The sequence below is a fragment of the Juglans microcarpa x Juglans regia genome, chromosome 6D (genome assembly GCF_004785595.1).
Source record: "Juglans microcarpa x Juglans regia isolate MS1-56 chromosome 6D, Jm3101_v1.0, whole genome shotgun sequence".
Taxonomy (NCBI): Eukaryota; Viridiplantae; Streptophyta; class Magnoliopsida; order Fagales; family Juglandaceae; genus Juglans; species Juglans microcarpa x Juglans regia.
The window spans coordinates 34,291,046-34,311,949 of record NC_054604.1 but is presented as its reverse complement, the minus strand read 5'-3'; the positions used below and the strand labels follow the sequence as shown (position 1 = coordinate 34,311,949).

General features: G+C 33.6%; 1 protein-coding gene across 2 annotated transcripts; it reads left to right on the top strand.

Moving 5' to 3' along the window:
• The first annotated feature begins 9,215 nt into the window (after nucleotides 1-9,215).
• On the top strand, nucleotides 9,216-17,926 carry LOC121234546 (protein SEEDLING PLASTID DEVELOPMENT 1). Of its 2 annotated transcripts, XR_005934415.1 has the most exons (10): nucleotides 9,216-9,809; nucleotides 12,527-12,741; nucleotides 13,357-13,507; nucleotides 13,876-14,067; nucleotides 14,639-14,801; nucleotides 14,933-15,168; nucleotides 15,917-16,096; nucleotides 16,181-16,303; nucleotides 16,464-16,839; nucleotides 17,296-17,926. XR_005934415.1 is itself a non-coding variant. In XM_041130509.1 (9 exons), exons 1-9 carry the CDS (start codon nucleotides 9,375-9,377, stop codon nucleotides 16,755-16,757), a joined length of 1,989 nt encoding a protein of 662 aa, XP_040986443.1. In that variant the 5' UTR covers nucleotides 9,216-9,374; the 3' UTR covers nucleotides 16,758-16,982. The 2 variants fall into 2 exon arrangements, 1 of the variants encoding a protein (XP_040986443.1); XM_041130509.1 differs by lacking the exon at nucleotides 17,296-17,926 and having other exon boundaries at nucleotides 16,464-16,982.
• The last annotated feature ends 2,978 nt before the right edge of the window (nucleotides 17,927-20,904 follow it).

The following is a 20,904-nucleotide window of genomic DNA, read 5'->3' as shown; positions in this document are numbered from 1 at the left end:
TGAAACTACAAAATATTTTATTTAGATCAAAGATAAAAAATACAATAATCTCAATAAGTTAAGATAATTTCTATATTCAAATTAATCTTAAATCGGCCAAAATGGTATGAGTTTTGTGTGACGGTCTCGTTTATATTCAAAACTCACATCAACTCATTTTATCTCATCATTACAACTTTATCAAATTCTCACATAAAATATAATAAATAATTCAAATTTTCAAATTTTAAAATAATTTTTTTAAATTTTCATACAAAATATAATAAATAATTTAACTTTTATTTTATTATTTATAAATTATCTTAACTAATCTCAACTCCCCTATAAATACAAACTACTCAAAGAATTGTGTAATGTGTAGTCCTTTTCCATTAATTATTCGCCGCCCCACCGACCTTTATTTTCAGAGAGAAAGAAAAAGCGAAAGGCAGAGTAGTTAGTAGCTGCAGCAAGCTACAGGTGCTGCAAGTGTGGGTACATTTCTTTTCCTTTCTCCACTTTACAGACGTTGGTGAGATATTGCATTCACCGTTCAGCACTAAATTAACAATGTATACACGTACGTAGAAAAACCAAATAATATATTATATATTGTTACACATTATTGGGAGATAGTTTTTTTAGGGGTGTTGACTTTTGATTGCAAGCATGATAACCATATTAATTCTCTAATAAGTAAAAGCGCTAGCAATACAAATTTTAAACAATAAAATTTATTAATTAACCTGATTTAATATAATATGTTATATCAATTTTATAATAAAAAAATTTATAATTTAATAGTTCAAATTAAACTAGGTTAATTTATACATTTTCTCATATATATACATATATATATATTTTTTACATAAATCAAACATTTATCCGTAGAAAAATAAGATTCGAAGATATTTTTCTTTATTAACTTGGCTCGTAATAACAATACGATGGATGACGTTGACTTCATAATTAGGCCATGCATAAACTAATATAGTTCAACGTTAATTACAATGACGTTCTACTTTATTACAGAAAAAGAAGAATCTCTTATAAAAAACAAAATCTTTTATGCAAAGAGCTAGAAATGTTTCGGCACAAAATGATTCTATAAAAGTAAAATCGTAAATTGACGTAACTTGATGTAATATATTAACAGTTATTTTTATTATAAAATATACTTAATGTATTACATCAATTTACATCAATTTATTAATTTAATTTTATAAAATTTCTTTGTGATTATAGCAATTTTTTTATGAAAAAAAATATTATTAATGCATGTGAATCATTTATTGCATTGCGTGTCGGGGTGTAAGATTATCGGTTTTGATTGGAAAAATTGACTTAACTGAATGGTTCGGTTCAGACCAGACCAGACCGATAGTCTTATTAGTCGATCTTGGGATGTAATGTTTTTGGACCGAACCAAGATTGACGGAATGTGTATATATATATATTTAAATATTATATATATAATATATTATTTTATATAATAGTTGTATAAATTAATTATGTAATTTTTATCCAAATGATCACTATTGACCATATATATAATAAAATTATTTAATATTCATTAATCATAAATAATATGTTAAAGAGATGACTTAATTTTAATTTTATTAATTTAATTAATTTTTTGTATGAATTTTTTTGTAAAAAGAAAAGAAACAAAAAGAAACAAATATTCATAGACCAATCAGATTGATATCTAATAGTCCCGTTTGGCAAAAATGACCGTAACCTCTCTCGAATCGGACCGGACATGATAGATTACATCCCTAATTGCATGATTGAAGAAATTTATTACACACCAAATATATTTTATTACACATTAAATATATTACTAATATCTTTATATATTGTCTTTATTTATTGGACTGAAATTAAAAAAAAAAAATCCTTTTTAGTAATTAGGTTGTATATATGGAATTAGATGTAGTTTCAAACTTTCAAACCCGCAGCTGGATATGATGTCATATAATGAACGTATATAGCTTCATAATTCAAGTTGCACCAGCTAGCCAGCTCATTTATTTATGAATTATGAGAAGTCAGTTCTTTATTAAGTCAAGCCTAGAGATTTAATGGCGATATATAGCTAGCTAGCTAGCTAGCCAGGCAGATATCGATGCTCTTAACAGCAATTAATTTAATATTCAAGGTGGGCTCTTACAACTTAGTATCTAGCGTCAATAAATAAAATATGTATAATTATTATATTAGTTGAAAGTCCGTTAATTTATATAATGTGCGGGAAATGTATTAGCAGCGTCGCTATTTTATATAATGTGATAACAACGTATTAGTGACGACGTTTAGATAAATATCATTAATTGAGATAATGTAGTAGCGTTTAGATAAATGCTATTAATTTGTACAAAAAGTCGATAATGAATTTTTCAAATCTTGACATTTGATTGTGCTGATAAATAAATGTCATTAATTAATAATTTATTCAATTCATTTAAAATTATCTTAATTCATCTTCAAATCTTAAAAGATTTTTTTTTAAAAATTTCAGTCTCTCTCTTAACTTAGGAGAAGGATTTCGGTCTTCTCTCTTTTAGATTTCTAGCTTTTCTCTCCCTTACAATTTATCTCTCTCTCGTCTAGCGAAGCATCGGCCTCTCGATAAATTCAATCGCTCTCTCTATTTCGTGAAGCTTGAATTCTCATGGAAGAACTGATTGGCATGCCATTATATTTTTTTCTACTATAATATATGCATTTCTTGGGATTTTTCTCGTTGGATTTGTGCTTATCACCACCCCTTAGAGTGGGGTACTAGGGCCACTAAAATTCTACATATATTTTTTTTTTTACGAATAGTGCAAACTTTTATTTTTATTTTTGTTTCTATTTTTTTCAAATATTTTTAAAATCCATTTAAACATTTTTCAAAATAAAAAATTATAAATTTATTAAAAAAATAATTCCTTATTTATTAAATAAAATAAATTTTTTAAAAAATTAATACAAAATATGTGTACACTTTTTCGGTGACTATATTATTTCTGTCCTTTAACCATACCATTATAATTGTCATGATGTACACTTTTACGGTGGCTATATCATTTCTGTCCTTTAACCCTACCTTTATAATTGTCATGAGTTGGTGTGTTGGTTGATCAGGTGAAATTCTGACTTTGAATTTTGTTATGCTCTTTGGCACCCAATGCATACTTTACCCCTGAAAATGTTGTCAATTGCTCGTTGCTTAGAGCTACAGTTCACCAACTGACTAATGAGAGGTGTAAATTGAAATGAGATAAAAGTTAAAAATTAAATAAAATATTATTAAAATATTATCTTTTAATATTATTATTATTTTAAGATTTAAAAAAATTAATTAATTTATTATATTTTATATGAAAAATTGATAACGTTGTAATGATTAAATGAGATGAATTTAATTGAATACTTTTATATCCAAATTGGCGCTAGAGGAAAATTTACTAAAAACCCATTAGAGGAATTCAATGGAAGTTTCGCGCTTTCTGTCTCTTAAACACAAGGTGTCCTGCTATGCCTGCATAGAGAGAGAGAGAGAGAGAGAGAGTGGAGAATCAGACATTCGGATTCGGAGGGGAGAAACAGTGATGGGAGAGAGACTGCATACACAATATTTCGTTCCTTACAAGCATTTCTATTTTCCATTTGTTAGAACCTATACGTATTACGCGTTTATTAAATTGTATAATTAATTCAATATATATAATCACCACGTTCGACTCTAGGCACCCTCCACAAATAATTATCTTTCTCGTAATATATATTTTTAAACTTCCAAGCAAGAAATGGCCTCATTGAATTAATAATAATAATAATAATAATAATATTAAGTATCACATATATACAAGTTAGCTTTAATTCAAAGTCTAAAGTATTGATGAGATCAGGCATCTATATGTGTGTGCACACAAACGATTATATATTAAAAAAAAATATATATTTACAGTACCATACAAGTACTGCTTATAACTTTTTTTTAAAAAATAATAATAATAAATTTGAGATTTATATAAAAGATTATTTTTGTATAACATACCTTATTTTTTTAAAAGGAGCGCGAACCTTGCATATATTTAAATATAAAAAATGTTGTTTTGTCTATTCAATTTGTCTCATCATTTTGATATTTTATATATTTTATTTTTTTATTTTTTTTCCTTACTTAATAGTTAAGGAAGTGATTATTAATTTATTACTTTTTTTTTAAATGTTTTAAAATAATAAAAAAATTAAAAAAAAAAATTTAATCTAACGGTCAAATGGAACGATGCTTGACAGAATAATTTAGTGTGCCAAGACGATCAGTCTGAAGTAAATAAATTACGTACTAAAAGACAACAAGAACCTGGAAGCAAAAAGATCGATCGATCCCTCCTTTTCATCTGCTGCTGCTACTTCTGCTACTCTTCTTTCTTGATCAGTTGATCTTATTTACTGGTTTTCAAAGCAGCTTATGACCATTTTCTCTCCAGCTCGTTCCATGCTTGCGAGTTATGACGAAAACTTTACGAAAAACCACGGTGAATGCTGGTAAAATGAAGATGGAATTCACTGCAAACCGTTCTGAAATTACAATTGCATGCATGCATGCTCTGTCTGTCTAGTCTGGATGTAAAAAGCTGCATGAGCTAGCTGGATTCACTGCAAAAATAGGCTACTACTGGTTCTAGATAGATTTTTTATTTTTAATTAGGAGCGACTAAATAAATTGAATCTTAAACCAATATTGAATATTCCTCAAATATAATAAACTTAATTGGTGATGTTGTTGGGTCAACGTCAGATAGAGGTATTTTGTGGGATATATGCGTATCTACTGGCAATCGGGAGTCCACTCCACTTGTTCCAATGACAACTCGAATTTTCTGTCATTTAATGAGAGAGAGAGAGAGAGGTGCAAGTGGGCTTACAGCTAAATGGGTGGCTGCATTCAGCGATGATGAACATGAACAATCATCCTAAAGTCTGCCTACAATTAATTGGGCTTTCTGGATAGCATGTATGCATGTTAAGGCATGCCAAAGTTAAGGGGCATGCTGGCCGCACACATGCATGTTACTAAAGTCCAGACGTTCGCGCGCTTTGGTTCTTGTCAATGCGCTGTGCAAACAGTGACACCAAGTGCGCCTTGGCCGCTGCTATATATCCCCAGTACGTACGCACACTCATTGTAATTAATCACGTGTTATTCTATTTTTATGCCATTAAGTAGAGCACATCTCATCTATATCATTTAAATGATAAAATATGATTTGTAATATTTAAATTTTAAAATTTATCTTTCAAACCAAGTTATGAAATGTAAGTACTTTGTTATGTGTATTAACTCTACACACTGGCTTGAGAATAAAATTTTTGCATTAATCACACGTGTCTTAGAGCTGAGCAAAAATTCAAAAATCCGACTATGGCAAGTCAGAGTCGGAGTTGGATTTGTTTTTACTTGAAAAGTCGGAGTCAAAGTCAGAGTCAGAAGTGGAGTCAGACCGACTCCCACTCTGACTCTGATTTCGCCTCCAACATGCCAACTCCGATATTATATATATGTTATAAAAATATATGTATTTTTCTATACATTTATCATATATATTTTATATCACTATAACTTAAATGTTTAGTTAAATTCAATAATAATATGAGCTGATTATTATAAAATAATATACTTATACTATAATATAATATAAATATACTAAATTGAATAATAATACTTTAGTAAACAATATCATACTACAACAACCATGTAACACTAATGTATAATAACATATAATTCTAATATATAAAGACTAATGTATACTAACATACATATAATACTAATGTATAATAATTAATGTATAATAACATTTAATACTAATATATAAACACTAATCTATATGATATATAAGTGCAAACTCAATGATCTACACAAATATATAAGAAACTCAATGATCTACACAAATATATAAGAATTACTAAATGATCCACAAAATATTACTTATTACTTAATATGATATATTATATCTACGATACAATACTAATAATAAAAAAGATATCCAACTTTGAGTTAATACAAACCTAACTATATTCAATTATAACTCAAATAACCCAACTAAGATTGACAAAGTCAGATTGAAATTAAAACACATTGACAGATTCACAAATTATACACATTGACAAAAACACAGCCCCAAATAAATTAAATCATATTATAGATTGAAATTAAATCATACTAACAGATTCATAAAGTCAGATTGAAATTAGAATACATTGACAGATTCACAAATCATACACATTGACACATTGACAGAAAAACACATTGACAAAAATGCAGCCCAAAAACACAAGTTACACAACACGCAAACACAACATACCAACAAGAATATCCTGAATGGATAGTCTGAATAGAATATCCACTATCCAAATGTTGATTGATATTTGATTCTCTTCCTAATAGACTTGTAACTTGACACGTCTTGGGGAAATAGATTTTATCTCTGCTGAACACGATCGATATATCTCGATCATTGTTGTGAAATTCTATAATTTTCTGCCAAATTGAATCATTCGATTTGAAAAGTAACAAGTATAATAATAAATATTCATGTGAGATTCATATTGTCTCAAAATTTCATATGAACGATATTAAATGTTATAGAACTTGGATTAGACCATCTTATTTGGACAGAAAATCCGAGAAAAATCTTGATTTTCTATGCAATTCTAGTGGTAAATAATAAATCTTGTGATTATTATCAGTATTTACTAACACACACACATAGATGGAGGTTTTGATTTCTTGACCACCCAAAATGGTATTCACGTTTATGATTTTCTTGTACCGATATATCATGTAGGTCCAAAAACATTTTCCTTACTAAACTTGTCTTTTTTTTTTTTTTCTTAGGCATAACTTGAAAGTTGGAATGATAATTGAAACATTTAATTTATTTTGGTTCATTTGTTGGGAACATTTGTTGTTGTTGTTGGAAACATATAATTTGGCCAGCACAAAAAATTTGGTTTGTTGTTGTTGGGTTTCTTTTGTTGTCGGAATGAGAACTTAGAAAATGTTTATTGTAGTAGTTGGAAGTAAGTATTATTATGATGGATGATGAATGATGGATGTGGATGATAGGTGTGGGCGATTTTGGATGTTAATGTTTTGTAGTAGTTGGAATGAAATATTATTATAATGAATGATTTGGATGTGGATGATTTTAGGTGCGGATGATGGATGATGGGCATTATTTATTTTTAGATTGCAATTTTTTAACAACTAGGATGCATGCATGTAGTATATATTTTGAAAAACTGAGTTATTCATTTTTAGATTGTAATTTTAGGAAATTTTGAAATTTGAAAGCCCACACAAAATTTCTTTTTCAAAAATTGGGCCAAATATGAAGTTAAAAAAAAAGAGTAAAAAAAAGTCCAAATCCGACTCTACTCTAACAAGTCGAAAATCAGAGTTAGATAAAAGGATTCACAAGTCAGAGTTAGAGTCGGAGGCCGGGTTTGACCTGCGACAATGTCATAGTCGGAGTTGGAGGTAGGGCATAGCGATTCTGACTTGATCGGTGCTCAGCCCTAACACATGATATAAGATTTATATGGTTTGACAACGTGTCTAAGCTCACGGAGATATAGATGATTTTATTCAATGCGACGATGATACAAAGATTTATGCAATATATAGTAAATTATCTTAATCAGAGAGTCGGGTTAGATCAAGAGTCAAAACGGGTCAAATATTTTTTTCCTAAGCCTTTGCCACCAAATCCAAGCTCCGTTGAAGATATACAAAAAAACCACGACTAATCCTTATCAAATCGGGTTATCAACCGAGCTGCCACAAACAGGACCATACTCCACACACAAAGAAGCCGATCGAACAATTTGCTCAAGGCTTCTGATACTCAATTCCTATACATCTTAATACGATCGAAGGTTGAAAGCAGTGTTATGCAGACATACTTGGCAATAGTTGCGTGAATCTTCCTAATTCCATGATTTTAATTTGTTGAGGAGTTCGATCCTGGCGTGGCGTCGATGATCATAGGAGCAATCTTCCCAATCTAACGTACGTGATCTTAAATTTTCTTGTTGGATGGCCGTAATGATCACATCTATATATCTAGCAAACCATGCACCCTCTAAAATCGTTCTTTCTAAGCCCCATACAGTAAGTAAACTTCCATATCCACCAAACCACCAGCTTAATTACATGTCTAAAACATCCTGATGACTATATTATATATATATACACGTCATATGTATATAAAAAGGTTTTTTTTTATGACATACGAGGTCATTGCCTTGTAAAAACATCCTGCCTCTCGCTCGCATATATTTTTGAAAGTTAGCAGGGGCGGCCTAATATAAAATGTAAAATGAGGCTTTTTATTTATAATAAAATGAAATATACATAATATTTTTTAAAGTTTTGTTATGTACAAGCAAGTTTGTGTACCAATCTGCGTACTAATGTTGTTGCTTTCATATTCTAAATTTAAATTAGCACTATTTTTTATAAAATCTAATTTTTGACCAATCATATTGAATAAGTGCGCGTATTAATACGCATAATCGCTTATAATTAAATTTCTCTTATTTTTTAAGATTTTATATAAAATAAGTTTTTATTTTTTTTTAATTTTATATGTAACACAATAATTTAAATTAAAAAAATACTTTTGTCTATTTATTTTAATCACTAAGATAGATGATAAATAGGTAAAAATAAATGGTATAACACAATTTCAATAATCGGATTTTAGTGGATAATGAATATTACTACTTCTTAACAATTTAACGATATAAATGTGTTTTATTTTTTGGCGTTTTGTTTTACATTTTCGTTGTAGTAGGTTTGTTTGAAGTTAAACTTTTCTCAACTTATAATTATAAATTTTTTAAATTTTAATACAAAATATAATAAATAATTCAATTTTTTTAAATTTTAAAATAATATTTTATTATTTTCGCTCAACCCAACTCAACTTAATTAAACGTTGAATCGCAACTTAAGGTCTCGATTATTTTTAAGAAACATCTCATCTCATCTCATTTTATTTTATCATTATAACTTTTTTAAATCTCTATATAAAATAAAATAAATAATTTAATTTTTTCAAATTTAAAATTAAAAATAATATAAAAAAATATATTTTAATAATATTTTATTTAATTTTTTAACTTTAACCTCACCTCATATCACGTGACCTCTAAAAATAAACGACCCCTAAGTCGTGGCTGCTCATTATCTCTCTCTGCTCCACTTCTTCGCTTCTCTCTCTAATTTCTTCGACATTTCAATTCCAGAGCTACAGCTGCGGAGTTCCACTTGCTACCCAAGTCTTCCCAAATCTCCTTTTGAATCCCAAATCCCGGGCTTCTCTTCCCGCTCAATGCTGTATTCTCCTCTGTTTCGCCACCTCCAACTTCCCCAAACCACTCCACTTTTATATCAACCCCAATCCCCACTTCCGATAATCCAATCCAAAACCTCCTCTTCCTGCCACTTCCCACCCCGTCCTTTTCTTCCTGCGTTTATCACAAAAACTCCACATGGGCGTCCAAATTCGTCTCTGGGTTCTTCAAGTTTGAACTCTTCAGCTCGCCCTTTGACAGACGGAGATGATTTCGATGTTGAATTGGGCCGCCTTTTGACATTATTGCCGGAACAAATGCGGCGGAGGGTTAGCGAGCACCCGGAGCTTCATCAGTTGATTGAAGTGGTTATGGATTTAGGTCGGAAGCCTCTGGCTCGGTTTCCTTCTGGAGACTTTGTTTTATCGGATTCCCCGATCACGGCTGAAGATCTTGAACATGCTACGTCTCAGGTAAAAGATGATTGTTGGACGCCAAGTGTTTGTTTAATCGATTATAATTGTGATGAAATTTTTACTGTGATATTTGTGGTATGAATTCATGTTGCTGTATGGTTCCACTAATTAGTTTTGGTTTTTTGCGCATGCTGATTTTTGGTTGGCGTTGAAGAACATAGTCGATCTCAATTTCTTTTATAAAAATCGAAACTTCTTTTTATCTTTTTGATAAGTAAATGATAGTATTAATAAGAATAGGCATAACCCAAATATACAAGATGGTATTCCCGAGGTAACGCCTATCTAGGAAGAAGAAAAGGAAACAAGAAAGTCATGGATACCAAGGCCATTAAAATCAACACCTATGGTCCATAAAAATAAAGTTCTAACAAAGAGTGATCTAATATTCTCTAGAGAGCATTCCTTGTCTTCGAATGTCTGTTCATTTCGCTTCTGCCATAAGCACTACAGAATACATATAGGTACCATTTTTCACACTGCTTTGATTTGTGGAGCACCTTCACGATTTGTCCAACTAGCCAAGAACGCAGCCACTGTGGTGGGCATTACCTAGGCTAGCTCTAGTCTATAGAACACATCATCCCATATCGCTCTAGTAACCTCACAATGCAGTAGAAGATGATCCACAGTCTTGCCCCTCTTCTTGCACATACAACACCAATCTACTATGGTGACCACACGTTTCCGTGAGTTATCCACTGTCAAAATCTTCCCTAGAGAAGCTGACCAAGCAAAAAATGCCGCTTTAGGAGGTGCCCTATTTTGCTAAATCCTCTTCCATGGGAATTGATTATCCTGCGAATGTGTGAGAGATTTATAGAAAGAGCGAACCAAGAAAATGCCTTTACCTGCAGGTATCCACCACAACCTATCAACTCCTTGAGTGCTCGGTCTTATGGAGTATAGAAGACGAAAAAAATCCTCAAAGCTATCAACCTCCCAATCTTGGGCAGTCCTACTAAAGTTCACGCTCCACTGTACTTGGTCCCCGGATATCACCATAACATCAGTCGTTGATTCTAGAGCCATCTCCCAACACAAGTCTAGTGTGACGAGTGAATACCCCCCATCTTCGTCTAATATGCTTCCAAAGTCCCACTCGATAGGCCTCACTCACCTCTCTAGTGCTCTAATCCCCCCACACACCTCCATATTTAGAATCAATCACCGACTTCCATAAAGTTTTTGGTTCCTTAGTATATCTCTACAACCATTTCCCAAGTAATGCCCTATTAAAAATCGTCATATTTCTGATTCTCAATCCATTAGAAGAGATAGGAGAGTATATCTTATCCCAGTTGACTAGGTCGAATTTGAATTCCTCCCCAATACCACTCCACAAAAAGTCACAATGCAATTTCTCAATCCATGACGCCACACTAGCTGGAATTGGGAATAAAGACAAAAAATATGTTGGTAAGTTAGACATAGTGCTTTTGATTAATGTGATTCTACCACCTTTTGACAAGTACAGTCTCTTCCAACCAGCCAATCTACGTTCAATCTTTTCAATTATTGTATCCCATATTGATTTAGCCCTTGAAGCTGCTCCCGGTGGGAGACCAAGGTAGCTCATGGGAAGAGAGGAAACCTTACATCCAAGAATATTAGTCAACTGCCAGGTGTTGCGCACATTGCCAATTGGTACCAGCTCTGATTTGTCGAAGTTAACTTTTAGGCCTGATGTCGCTTCAAAACAGAGTAGGAGAGCCCCCATCTGGTTTTGTTTTGCCTCACAAAAAATCAATGTGTCATTTGCAAATAATAAGTGAGAAATGTTTAGAATACCCCTATTGGGGTCACCAACCGAGAATCCAGTCACAAAACCATTGTTAACTAAGGCCGAGACCATTCTGCTAAGTACCTCCATAACAATGACAAACAAAAGTGGAGACAAGGGATCCCCTTGTCTTAGGCCTCGCGAGCTATTAAAGAAGCCACAATTCACGTGATCATAGGCCTTCTCGATATCCAGTTTACATAAGATGATCCCCTTCTCGCCAGATTTTAATCTACTGTCTAGACATTCATTGGCGATGAGAACTGAGTCCAGAATTTGCCACCCCTTACAAATGCATTCTGGGATTTCGAAATGATCTTTCCCAACACCTCCCCTAAGCGGTTTGCAAGCACCTTAGCTAAGACCTTAACTAAAAATCGAAACTTCTATTCTTCATGAATGTGTATTCTTGAATGTTATAACCCCCGTAATGGGAGAGTGATATTAATTTATACTCAACACAATAAGTATAGCTCGAGATGTTATTTTTTCCATGTGTAGTATTAACTTTTAAGGCCAATGATCGGGCCTCCTAGAACTTGTGGTTGATCACTTGTTTGAGCAAATTGGTTGAATGGAAAAGTTAAGTGGATGGTTGACTGGGTTAATAATTGTAAGGGAATCCAGCTTCAAATTTAAAGGTGTTTTGAAGCTCATCAGGTGTGTATCCTGACTTAATATGTCTTTTGAACTCATATCACCATCTTAGAATATTCTTACCATTCATTGATCGGATTAATCAAGTAAAATGGTACAATGTTCTTCTTCAATATGAATAAGTAAATTATCTCTTTGCAATTTATGGATTGTGGTGAAATGATGCTATCTAAATTTCATAGTGTGTGCGCGTGCATGTGTGTTTGGTACATTCAATTTTACAGGCTGCAGTTAAGGACCTTGCTTGACACTTACTAGAACCCACATGTCTCAGGTTGGTGACTTCGTGGTCGACAATCGAGCAGGCATTAGCAGGACGTTACACCGCATTAGTGCCATAAGGAATAGAAAAGGTGCAATTATTGGTTTAACTTGTCGAGTTGGTCGAGCAATATCTGGTAGTGCTAATTTGCTGCGAGATTTGGTGCAAGATGGGGCTTCCTTGTTGCTCATAGGACCTCCAGGTGTGGGAAAAACTACAATTATTCGGTTAGTGTTTCCTATTTGCCCATTTGATACACATTGTTAATACCAATACCTATTATATGCCTTTTAAGTGTTTCCTGAATTCTTCTGCTTTGTGTCTGTATAATTATGTGGTTTTAAAGTCCCTAGGAAATCAAAAGTGGATCCCTGGATCTGTAATTCCCTGTTTAATGACCCAGAAAAAAGGGCTTTGTGATATATTTAGAAGGTGCAAAATAAAGTTAAGATTGATGCAGATAATTATCCCGCTTGTAGATCTGTTGCTTTCTTGAATTCTTGTATTGAAAATTGGTAATTTTTGAAAAGTTATATTTTGAAATATATCTTTTTCTATTTTAAGCAAGAAACCTAATCCAAAATGTCTTGGAGTATCCCCTTTATTGGGGCATATGATACCCAAGGGGCTAGCTGTCTTCTCATTGGTTATTATTTGTTGGGAAGGAACTACTTGCCAGCAGTGCATTTATTTGATGCTCTAACAATAGCCAGAGTTAAGCGAACTAAAGGGTTGGCATGTATAGTTGGTTCTTTGATGGTATTTTATGTGTGTTCTAATAAATACATGGCTACTTGTAGCCATCAGGTTGTAGTGCTAATCTACTTTACCAATCTTTTCAGGGAAATAGCCCGAATGCTTGCAAATGATTACAAGAAACGTGTTATGATTGTTGACACCTCCAATGAGATAGGTGGGGATGGTGATATACCCCATGCAGGAATAGGGAATGCACGTCGGATGCAAGTCCCCAACTCTGAAGTGCAGCATAAGGTATGATCTGTAAGTACAGAATTTAAACTTTGTTGTTTTTGTTTAGAATTGGTTTGAGAGTTACATACTATGGAGAAAGATATATTTGATTGAATTCTTGACTCCTAGAGGACTAAAAGAATTACAGTTGGTAGTTTTTTATAGTTGGTTTTTTTTTTTTGGGGGGGGGGGGGTAACTAATAGAATTACAGTTGGTAGTTTAGGGTTTTACCTGCTTATTGGAATATAGTTAAGATAATGCTACATATGCTTTCTCTGTTTTTCAGAACAGCTAGGATCCCTCATCCATTTATTTCATCTTCTAATATATGTTCTGTAATAAGTTTTGTTATGAAGGTTATTGGTTTATTTTTAGCTTTTCTGTTTAGGTACTGATAGAAGCAGTTGAAAATCATATGCCACAAGTGATTGTGATCGATGAAATTGGAACAAAACTTGAAGCAATGGCTGCAAGCACTATAGCGCAACGTGGTATTCAGCTAGTTGCCACTGCTCATGGAATAACAATTGAGAACTTGATAATGAATCCAGCATTAGAGATGCTTGTTGGAGGAATACAGGTGAGATAAGTATATTTCAATCTAAAATGTGTAATTGGCTTACTGCATGAGGTATAAATATGTGGACTTGAAACTTTTATATGTGATGTGTGCAACAAAGCTATACACTGTTGTCAATTCCCGGAAGGTGACGTGTTTACAGCAACAACCTTAGAAGGAAATAAAGTAAATGGACTTTAATTTAACGAGTTGTCTGGAATGCAAGAAGTCGTTACAGATCATGGCATGGTGGAAGTTAATTTTGAAGGATATAAAGTTAAAAGTCGGTTCAAACTCACAGTTATCCAAAAAAAGAAAGTCAGTCGAAACTGGCACGCTGTCATATTTTTTCTCACTCCTCATTTTACGTTATGTTATAAAGAAAATCATATGCTTTCTTCTTTACATGTATGTGTCATATAGACATTGCTATTTGAAGAATTTAAACAACTCATGCTTGAAACCGTTATATAGGATTACTTTTGGTGCTAGTTAAAACTCTGCCCCCCTTCCCAAAAACAAGAAGCCTTTGATATCTCAATATTTCCTTATCAATTATGTGAGTTCGGCTATTGATACAATAAATTTTTAGAGTGTGACATTAGGGGATGAAGAGGCCAGTCGAAGAGGTGTCCAGAAAACAGTTTTGGAAAGGAAAGGACCTTCAACATTTAGTTGTGGGGTGGAGATAATTTCAAAGACCGAGTTGCGAGTTTATCGTAGCCTAGAGTCAACAGTGGATGCCATTCTCTCTGGTATGATTTCCCTTGTGTGTTAATAACATGTTATTTTTCTTCCTCAATACTTCATAAATTGATTTCATAAATCGAGATGACACTGGTAACTTCTCTTATGGTTTGGCTTATTATTACCCTGATTGGTGAAGGTCGTTTTCCAAATGTTGAAGTTCGCAAGATGAGTTCTCAGGAAATGAAAGAAACTATAGAAAGGGAACTTCTTATTAGCACTTCCTCTGATGAGGAAAATGAGATTGTGGTTGAAGTGACTCCAGGGATAACCAATGAAAGAATTAGCTGTGATACTTTCACTTCTGAGGTCCCTGCAAAGATAGGAGAGGAGTGTTGGGAAGAAAGGGTTCCCCTTCACCTATTTGTTTATGGGGTAAGGCCTCACCTTGGAACTTTTACAAATGAGTGCAAGTGAGGCTGTCTTTACATGCAGAGAGTTAATTTTCAGTTCTCATAAAAATATTCAATTCCAATGTTTTTCCAGAAAGGTTACTTTGAGAGTTCAACTGTTATTAGGACTTCCAATCAGGTTGGGCTGAGCACACTGTCATCCACTGAAGCTCCTTTATAGCTGAAAACACTCATTCAAGCTCAGCCCAGGCCAACTGTATCTGTTGCTGTTAAAACCTAGCTTAGCCCTATAAAGGATGAGCCATGGGCCTAATCAGGGCTTGCCTGGGTTTAAAAGTGAGCCATGTTGAAAATTGTCGGCATAAGTATATTCACTTTACCAACCATATGTTTTGTACCCCTGTTCTCTGCATTCAAATTTAGAAGCATAAAAAATAGATAACATGAACAAACTTAGAAAAAATAGAAAGACGTTATTAACATGACTTTTAAAATCATCCAATTACCTCATGGCTTCACTTCAACTGAGCTTTGCCTACCCCAAGCTTTACATCTCGGCTTCATATGCTTACTGAGCTTTATTTGTGCACAAATAAAGCTGAGCCCAATTTGGGCTCAAAAAGTTGTGTTTCAGGTTTGTTGAGCAATTCAGCTTAATGGTCTAGATTGCTTCTTCCCCTCTTTGCTTGTGTTGTGGTGCCTCATGATATTTTAGTACTGTGGTTAGAATTTATTCAATATGGAACTCATAGAATGAGCAGTGATTCTAGATCCTTGAGGCAAGCGTGATTCAAGTGATAAAACAGTTGAAAATAAATGATGCTGCCATTCTGTTAACTGATAATATCAGTGAGGCAGATGCAATACTTGCCATGCAATCGAAGCTCAAGAAGAATTCCAGGATTCAAGCTGCTGCTAAATCTCACTGCATACCTATTCATGTGACTAAGGTAATTAATTGCAATTTCTTTCTTAGTTTCAACTGTAATACTAGTCATTGAAGTTTTGACCATGAAGTTCTCTACTTTTTGTAGACAAGCTCGTTGGATCAAATAACAAAGGCAATAAGGGCATTAATGAGTGATATTAAAGATTGTCTGAAGGATTCTGAACCAGTAGACGAGATGAAATCATCTGAGAAGCTTGATGCCTTAGAGGTTATAAGGGATCTTCAATTTCACTATAAAGGCTATTCTTGTCGCACATAAGTATGGCAAATGCCTGCACACTATTTGAAGTTGCACTGTAGATTCCGGCGGGCTAATCTATGAAACTTGAATGCCCGTTTGCTCAATTTAGCTGCTCTTTGTCTTACAGGAGGCAAGGATAGCCATTGAGCAGGTAGTCATTCCTAAAGGGGAACCTGTGGAGCTACTCCCAAGGCCATCCAATATTATGTCTCTGCAGACGGAACTTATTCGAAAGTACCAACTGGAAGCAGAGAGAATTGGAACAGAATCAGATAGACGCCTCCGCATCCTTCCCTTCCATAAGGGAAAAACCAGTGATACAGATGGTGCTCGTGGAGGATTTGATGACTTTGTCGGTGCTGATGGCAACATGAATGGTTCATTCTACAGCGTGGACAGATTACCTTTATTGCCTGATTAAAATGTTGTGTATATATATACTGGGCATTGCTCCCTATCAACATTGTAATTTGTATAGCAGCCTTACGAGCTTCCATTGCCAGGTTCTTCGCAACTCATTTGATTTTGCAGTTGATGGTTGCTTGACACACTTTTTTTGTTGTTGTTGCTATTACCAAAGGAATTTCTGTAGAATTACCACCACAAGCATACTGGTGCTGATTGAAATATTTATCTTCCATTTTCATGTTTCTCTTGTTCATTCGGTGATGGGTACCTTCATAGGGCCATTTCACTCTTATTCATTGCCCATCACTATGCATAACCTAACCATATCCCACAATAATTAGGTCACATTAGGTTATAGTAGGTTATTTATCTGCTTTTGTCATTTTATATATACATAAATTTATATATATTCAACCCTCAATCCAATCACCATGGAGGACTATCTCTCGTGTCCTTGAAACTTTTTCTTCTTACTGTCTCCATTTTGTTTCATGATGTCCTGCCACTGGTCATGCGTTCTTTAATAGCACTTGTTTATTTTTCTGCTGCAGGCACTGTCTGCCATCCCAATATGTCTAAAACGCTTCTCAGCTCTTCTATACACTATATATAATTCTTTCATGATAGTGGAAGAGAGTAACTTTATTCCAATCATAGTATCCTTTTATATCAATAATGGGAATAGAGGTCCCATTACGTACCCATATATATCCTATCATGGTAGCTCTGAGTGACTGCACCGAGTTGGTGGTTTGTCAAGCAAACATTGATCTTTTGACAATGGCTGTCCTGAAATTCTGGTTTTGCCTCTTCCTAGTCTTTGGCGGCTTTTCAGGTTCTGAAACTCGCTCTTCGATTGCCAATCAAGTGCCGATGAAGGCTAGCATTGAAGGACAAAAGACATGTTGGGGGAAGTTTTGCGCCCAAGCGACTGAGTCCTGGCGGACCTGATCCACGACATCACTGATCATCTTTAATATTACTGCTAATTCCAGATGGAGCCATTGGTGGAGATTTTTGGTTTTTAGTTTCTTCAACTTGTTTTGTTGGTTCATGCATGTATAATTGCACGGAAGTTTTTGTTCTGATCTTTTAGTTCTAAAACCTTGTGGTTATGGAGGCTCGTACGAATAAGATGTACCATATATTTGCACTAAAGAAAAGCATGTTGCTTTATATATATATATATATGAAGGTATTTTTTATATACTCCTAAATTGGCAAATCCTTCAACTACTCAAAATTTTGGCACAATCCAAAAGCAAGACTTTTCAAATCAGCAAATCCGAAAGAAGTATTTGATCTGACAGAAATTTTTCCCTGTCGAAGACAAATGCAGTGATTATGAAGAGAGAGACGAAGGATTAAACATAACTGGTCATGGTGAATATTGGAGATGGAAAATCAGTAGGAAAAAGCTATCTTGCTTCCCAAGTTGGACCGTTCAAATGCACTGCTTGACAATTTTTTTTTTTTTTTTTTACTTAGTGATGAAGTAAGTAATTTTAAATGTACTGATATATTTTTTTTTATTTTTTAAAAATATTTAAATATATTAAAAAAATATAAAAAAAAAAAAAAGTTACATACTCTTAGACGGCAGAGTAGCACTGCTCAAATCAATAACATTTCATGCAAGAAAAGTCAAAGCTACGTCTAGGATCATTATACTTCTAATGAAACCGTAAATATTACAATTAGAATTCCTCAAAATTAAAGCATTAGAAAGAAGAATAACTTCTTGCTCTCACCCTCTCATGCTTAATTCGAGATAACATCACCTCCTCTTTTAGTGTTTTGCAGACTTGCAATTTATTCCATTGTCACTATAAGAAAACTGCTTATTTACGATCAGTTAATTCTAGCGAAATGACTATTTGCAACTAAAATTTGCGAATAGTCTTTTAGTCGTAATAAATTAGTCACAAAAGTCTATTTTTCTTGTAGTGTGTATATGTTGACTGGAGATTAGTGTTAATACCAGCTATAACGAGTTAAGGAAAAACTTGAAGTCATATATAGACTTAATCTTATACTCCAAAATAACAGATCAATGAAGCATTTTGAAAGCATTGTATATTGCAATGACTTATTCCCCTAGAAAATGTGAGGTGTCATTCCTCACTGGCCTCGTGCTTAGCCCAAGGTTTTATAGAAAAGAGTAAAAAGAAAATTTGTTATGATCCCGAGGGTTAAATGTTTAACTAAATTAATATTCAATAGTTTTAGAACTTTTAGATCAATAGTTGAGTCTTTAACAATTAGTATCAGAGATAAGTTCCATGTCATGAGTTCAAGTCACGGAGGGGGCGACTTATAGACTGGATTAAATGCCTTAGTACTATGTATGTGTATAATGTTAAGTCATTGAATACTGATAGATGAATGAAGCTGCCAAAAGGAAAAGGAATACCATCGGGTCGGTGTCAATAGAGTGGGCCGCCGTGGACGTCATATTTGGAAGCATGGTGAAATGTTATGATCCTGAAAGTTAAAAGTTTAACTAAATTAGTATTCAACAATCCTATAACTTTTGGATCAATGGTTGGATAAGTAATGTTAAATACAGTCATTGAGTGTGCAAGTATGGTGTAATCCTTTTGAAAAAGAGTATGGTCTATTATTAAAAAAATTAATATTTTTTATGTAAATTCTGTATTTATTCATTTTTTTCAAAAAGATTACACAGCGCTTACGTACTCTACGATTACAAATATCATTTATCATTTATTTAATTTAAACAAAATCGGTTGGGTCCTTAATTTCATGGAACCAAACCTCTTATAAAGTAGTGAAAATGGGCCAGAATCAATGACCATTTGGCAAGAAAATTCCGGCTCGGAGAATCTTTCATCATGTGAAAGAATTTGTCAAAAGAAGAAGAAATCCAACTTTTAAGTTGGACTTGGGCGGGCCGGCTTCTTTACGTATCGCAGAAGAAAGAAATTAGCCGACCTGATCTATCTATTGCTATAATCATGCGGCACCTAATTCACTGTTTCTTGCGGCAACGCCACCTGGAAAAATTAAAGCAGCCTGCCTCTTTGCAAAAAGAACCCAGTTAGCTAGGCTTCGTTTATATATAATTCAGAATCAGAAAGTCGGCTAGCTTCGTGAAAAAACAAAAAAACACAAAAGGGTTTTCCCAAAGCTAGTTATAGTGTTTGGCACAGAAAGTGATCTTATGAAAAACATAGAAAGTTTTCCAATCCTCGCACGAGCAGGTGCATGCATGATGTGTCGACCTTTGTCGGCTACTGTGCTGACTTCTTAGCTGGCCAGCTAAGGTATAAAATTATTAATGGAAGTCCATTCATTCCCTTGATTGATTAAAGAACCCAAAGACAAAAATAGTGCCAAAGTTATCATAAGTACTGCAATATCAATACTATTTTGATATGTAAACAACATACGTGATCATGCATGCATATATATATATATATATATATACACACACCATACGCAAGCACAAGTTGATCAATGAGCTGCAATATGATCATCTACTCATCTCTTTAATTTCCATGTGAATGCATATCACAATCGATGAATAACTCTCCAAAATTGAAAACAACTTTGTTTCTTTCTGATCGATGTTGATGTACTCTGGCCTCTTCTGCGTATAACGCCCATCTTATATGGATTTGCTAATTAGATGGTTCCAATCCTAGTCCTCCTAAAAAGTCATGTGAAACAGACAAAATTTGGCTACGCATCAATTCAAAACATGATGTTTTGGTTTACATGCATGTCTTTGCACTGTAGTACTTGAGAATCAGCAGCCAACCATTTGCAAAGAACACGCACCTCTCTTAATTAGTACGTCGATCCTGCGAAAGTGACAAATACTTGAAAAAAAAAAAACATTATAAGTAATGATATGATCATGATGCTATCAAAGCTGGGGGGGTCCTAATTAAAAGTTTAATGTCTTTTTGGGTTATTAGGTTAATCTGAATTCTGGACTCTAATTAGATGGACCGGAGAAAGGACAATTAATATTATTGAAAGATGACTGGGTTGTCATGACTCCTGAGTTGTGAACACAATCATCTAATGATGTTTTGGTTTTATGGGATCGTTTATATATTATAGGATATATATGATCATCCGCAACCTCGATCGACAATCTCTAGCTAACTTTTGCTCTTTTAACTTCTTCC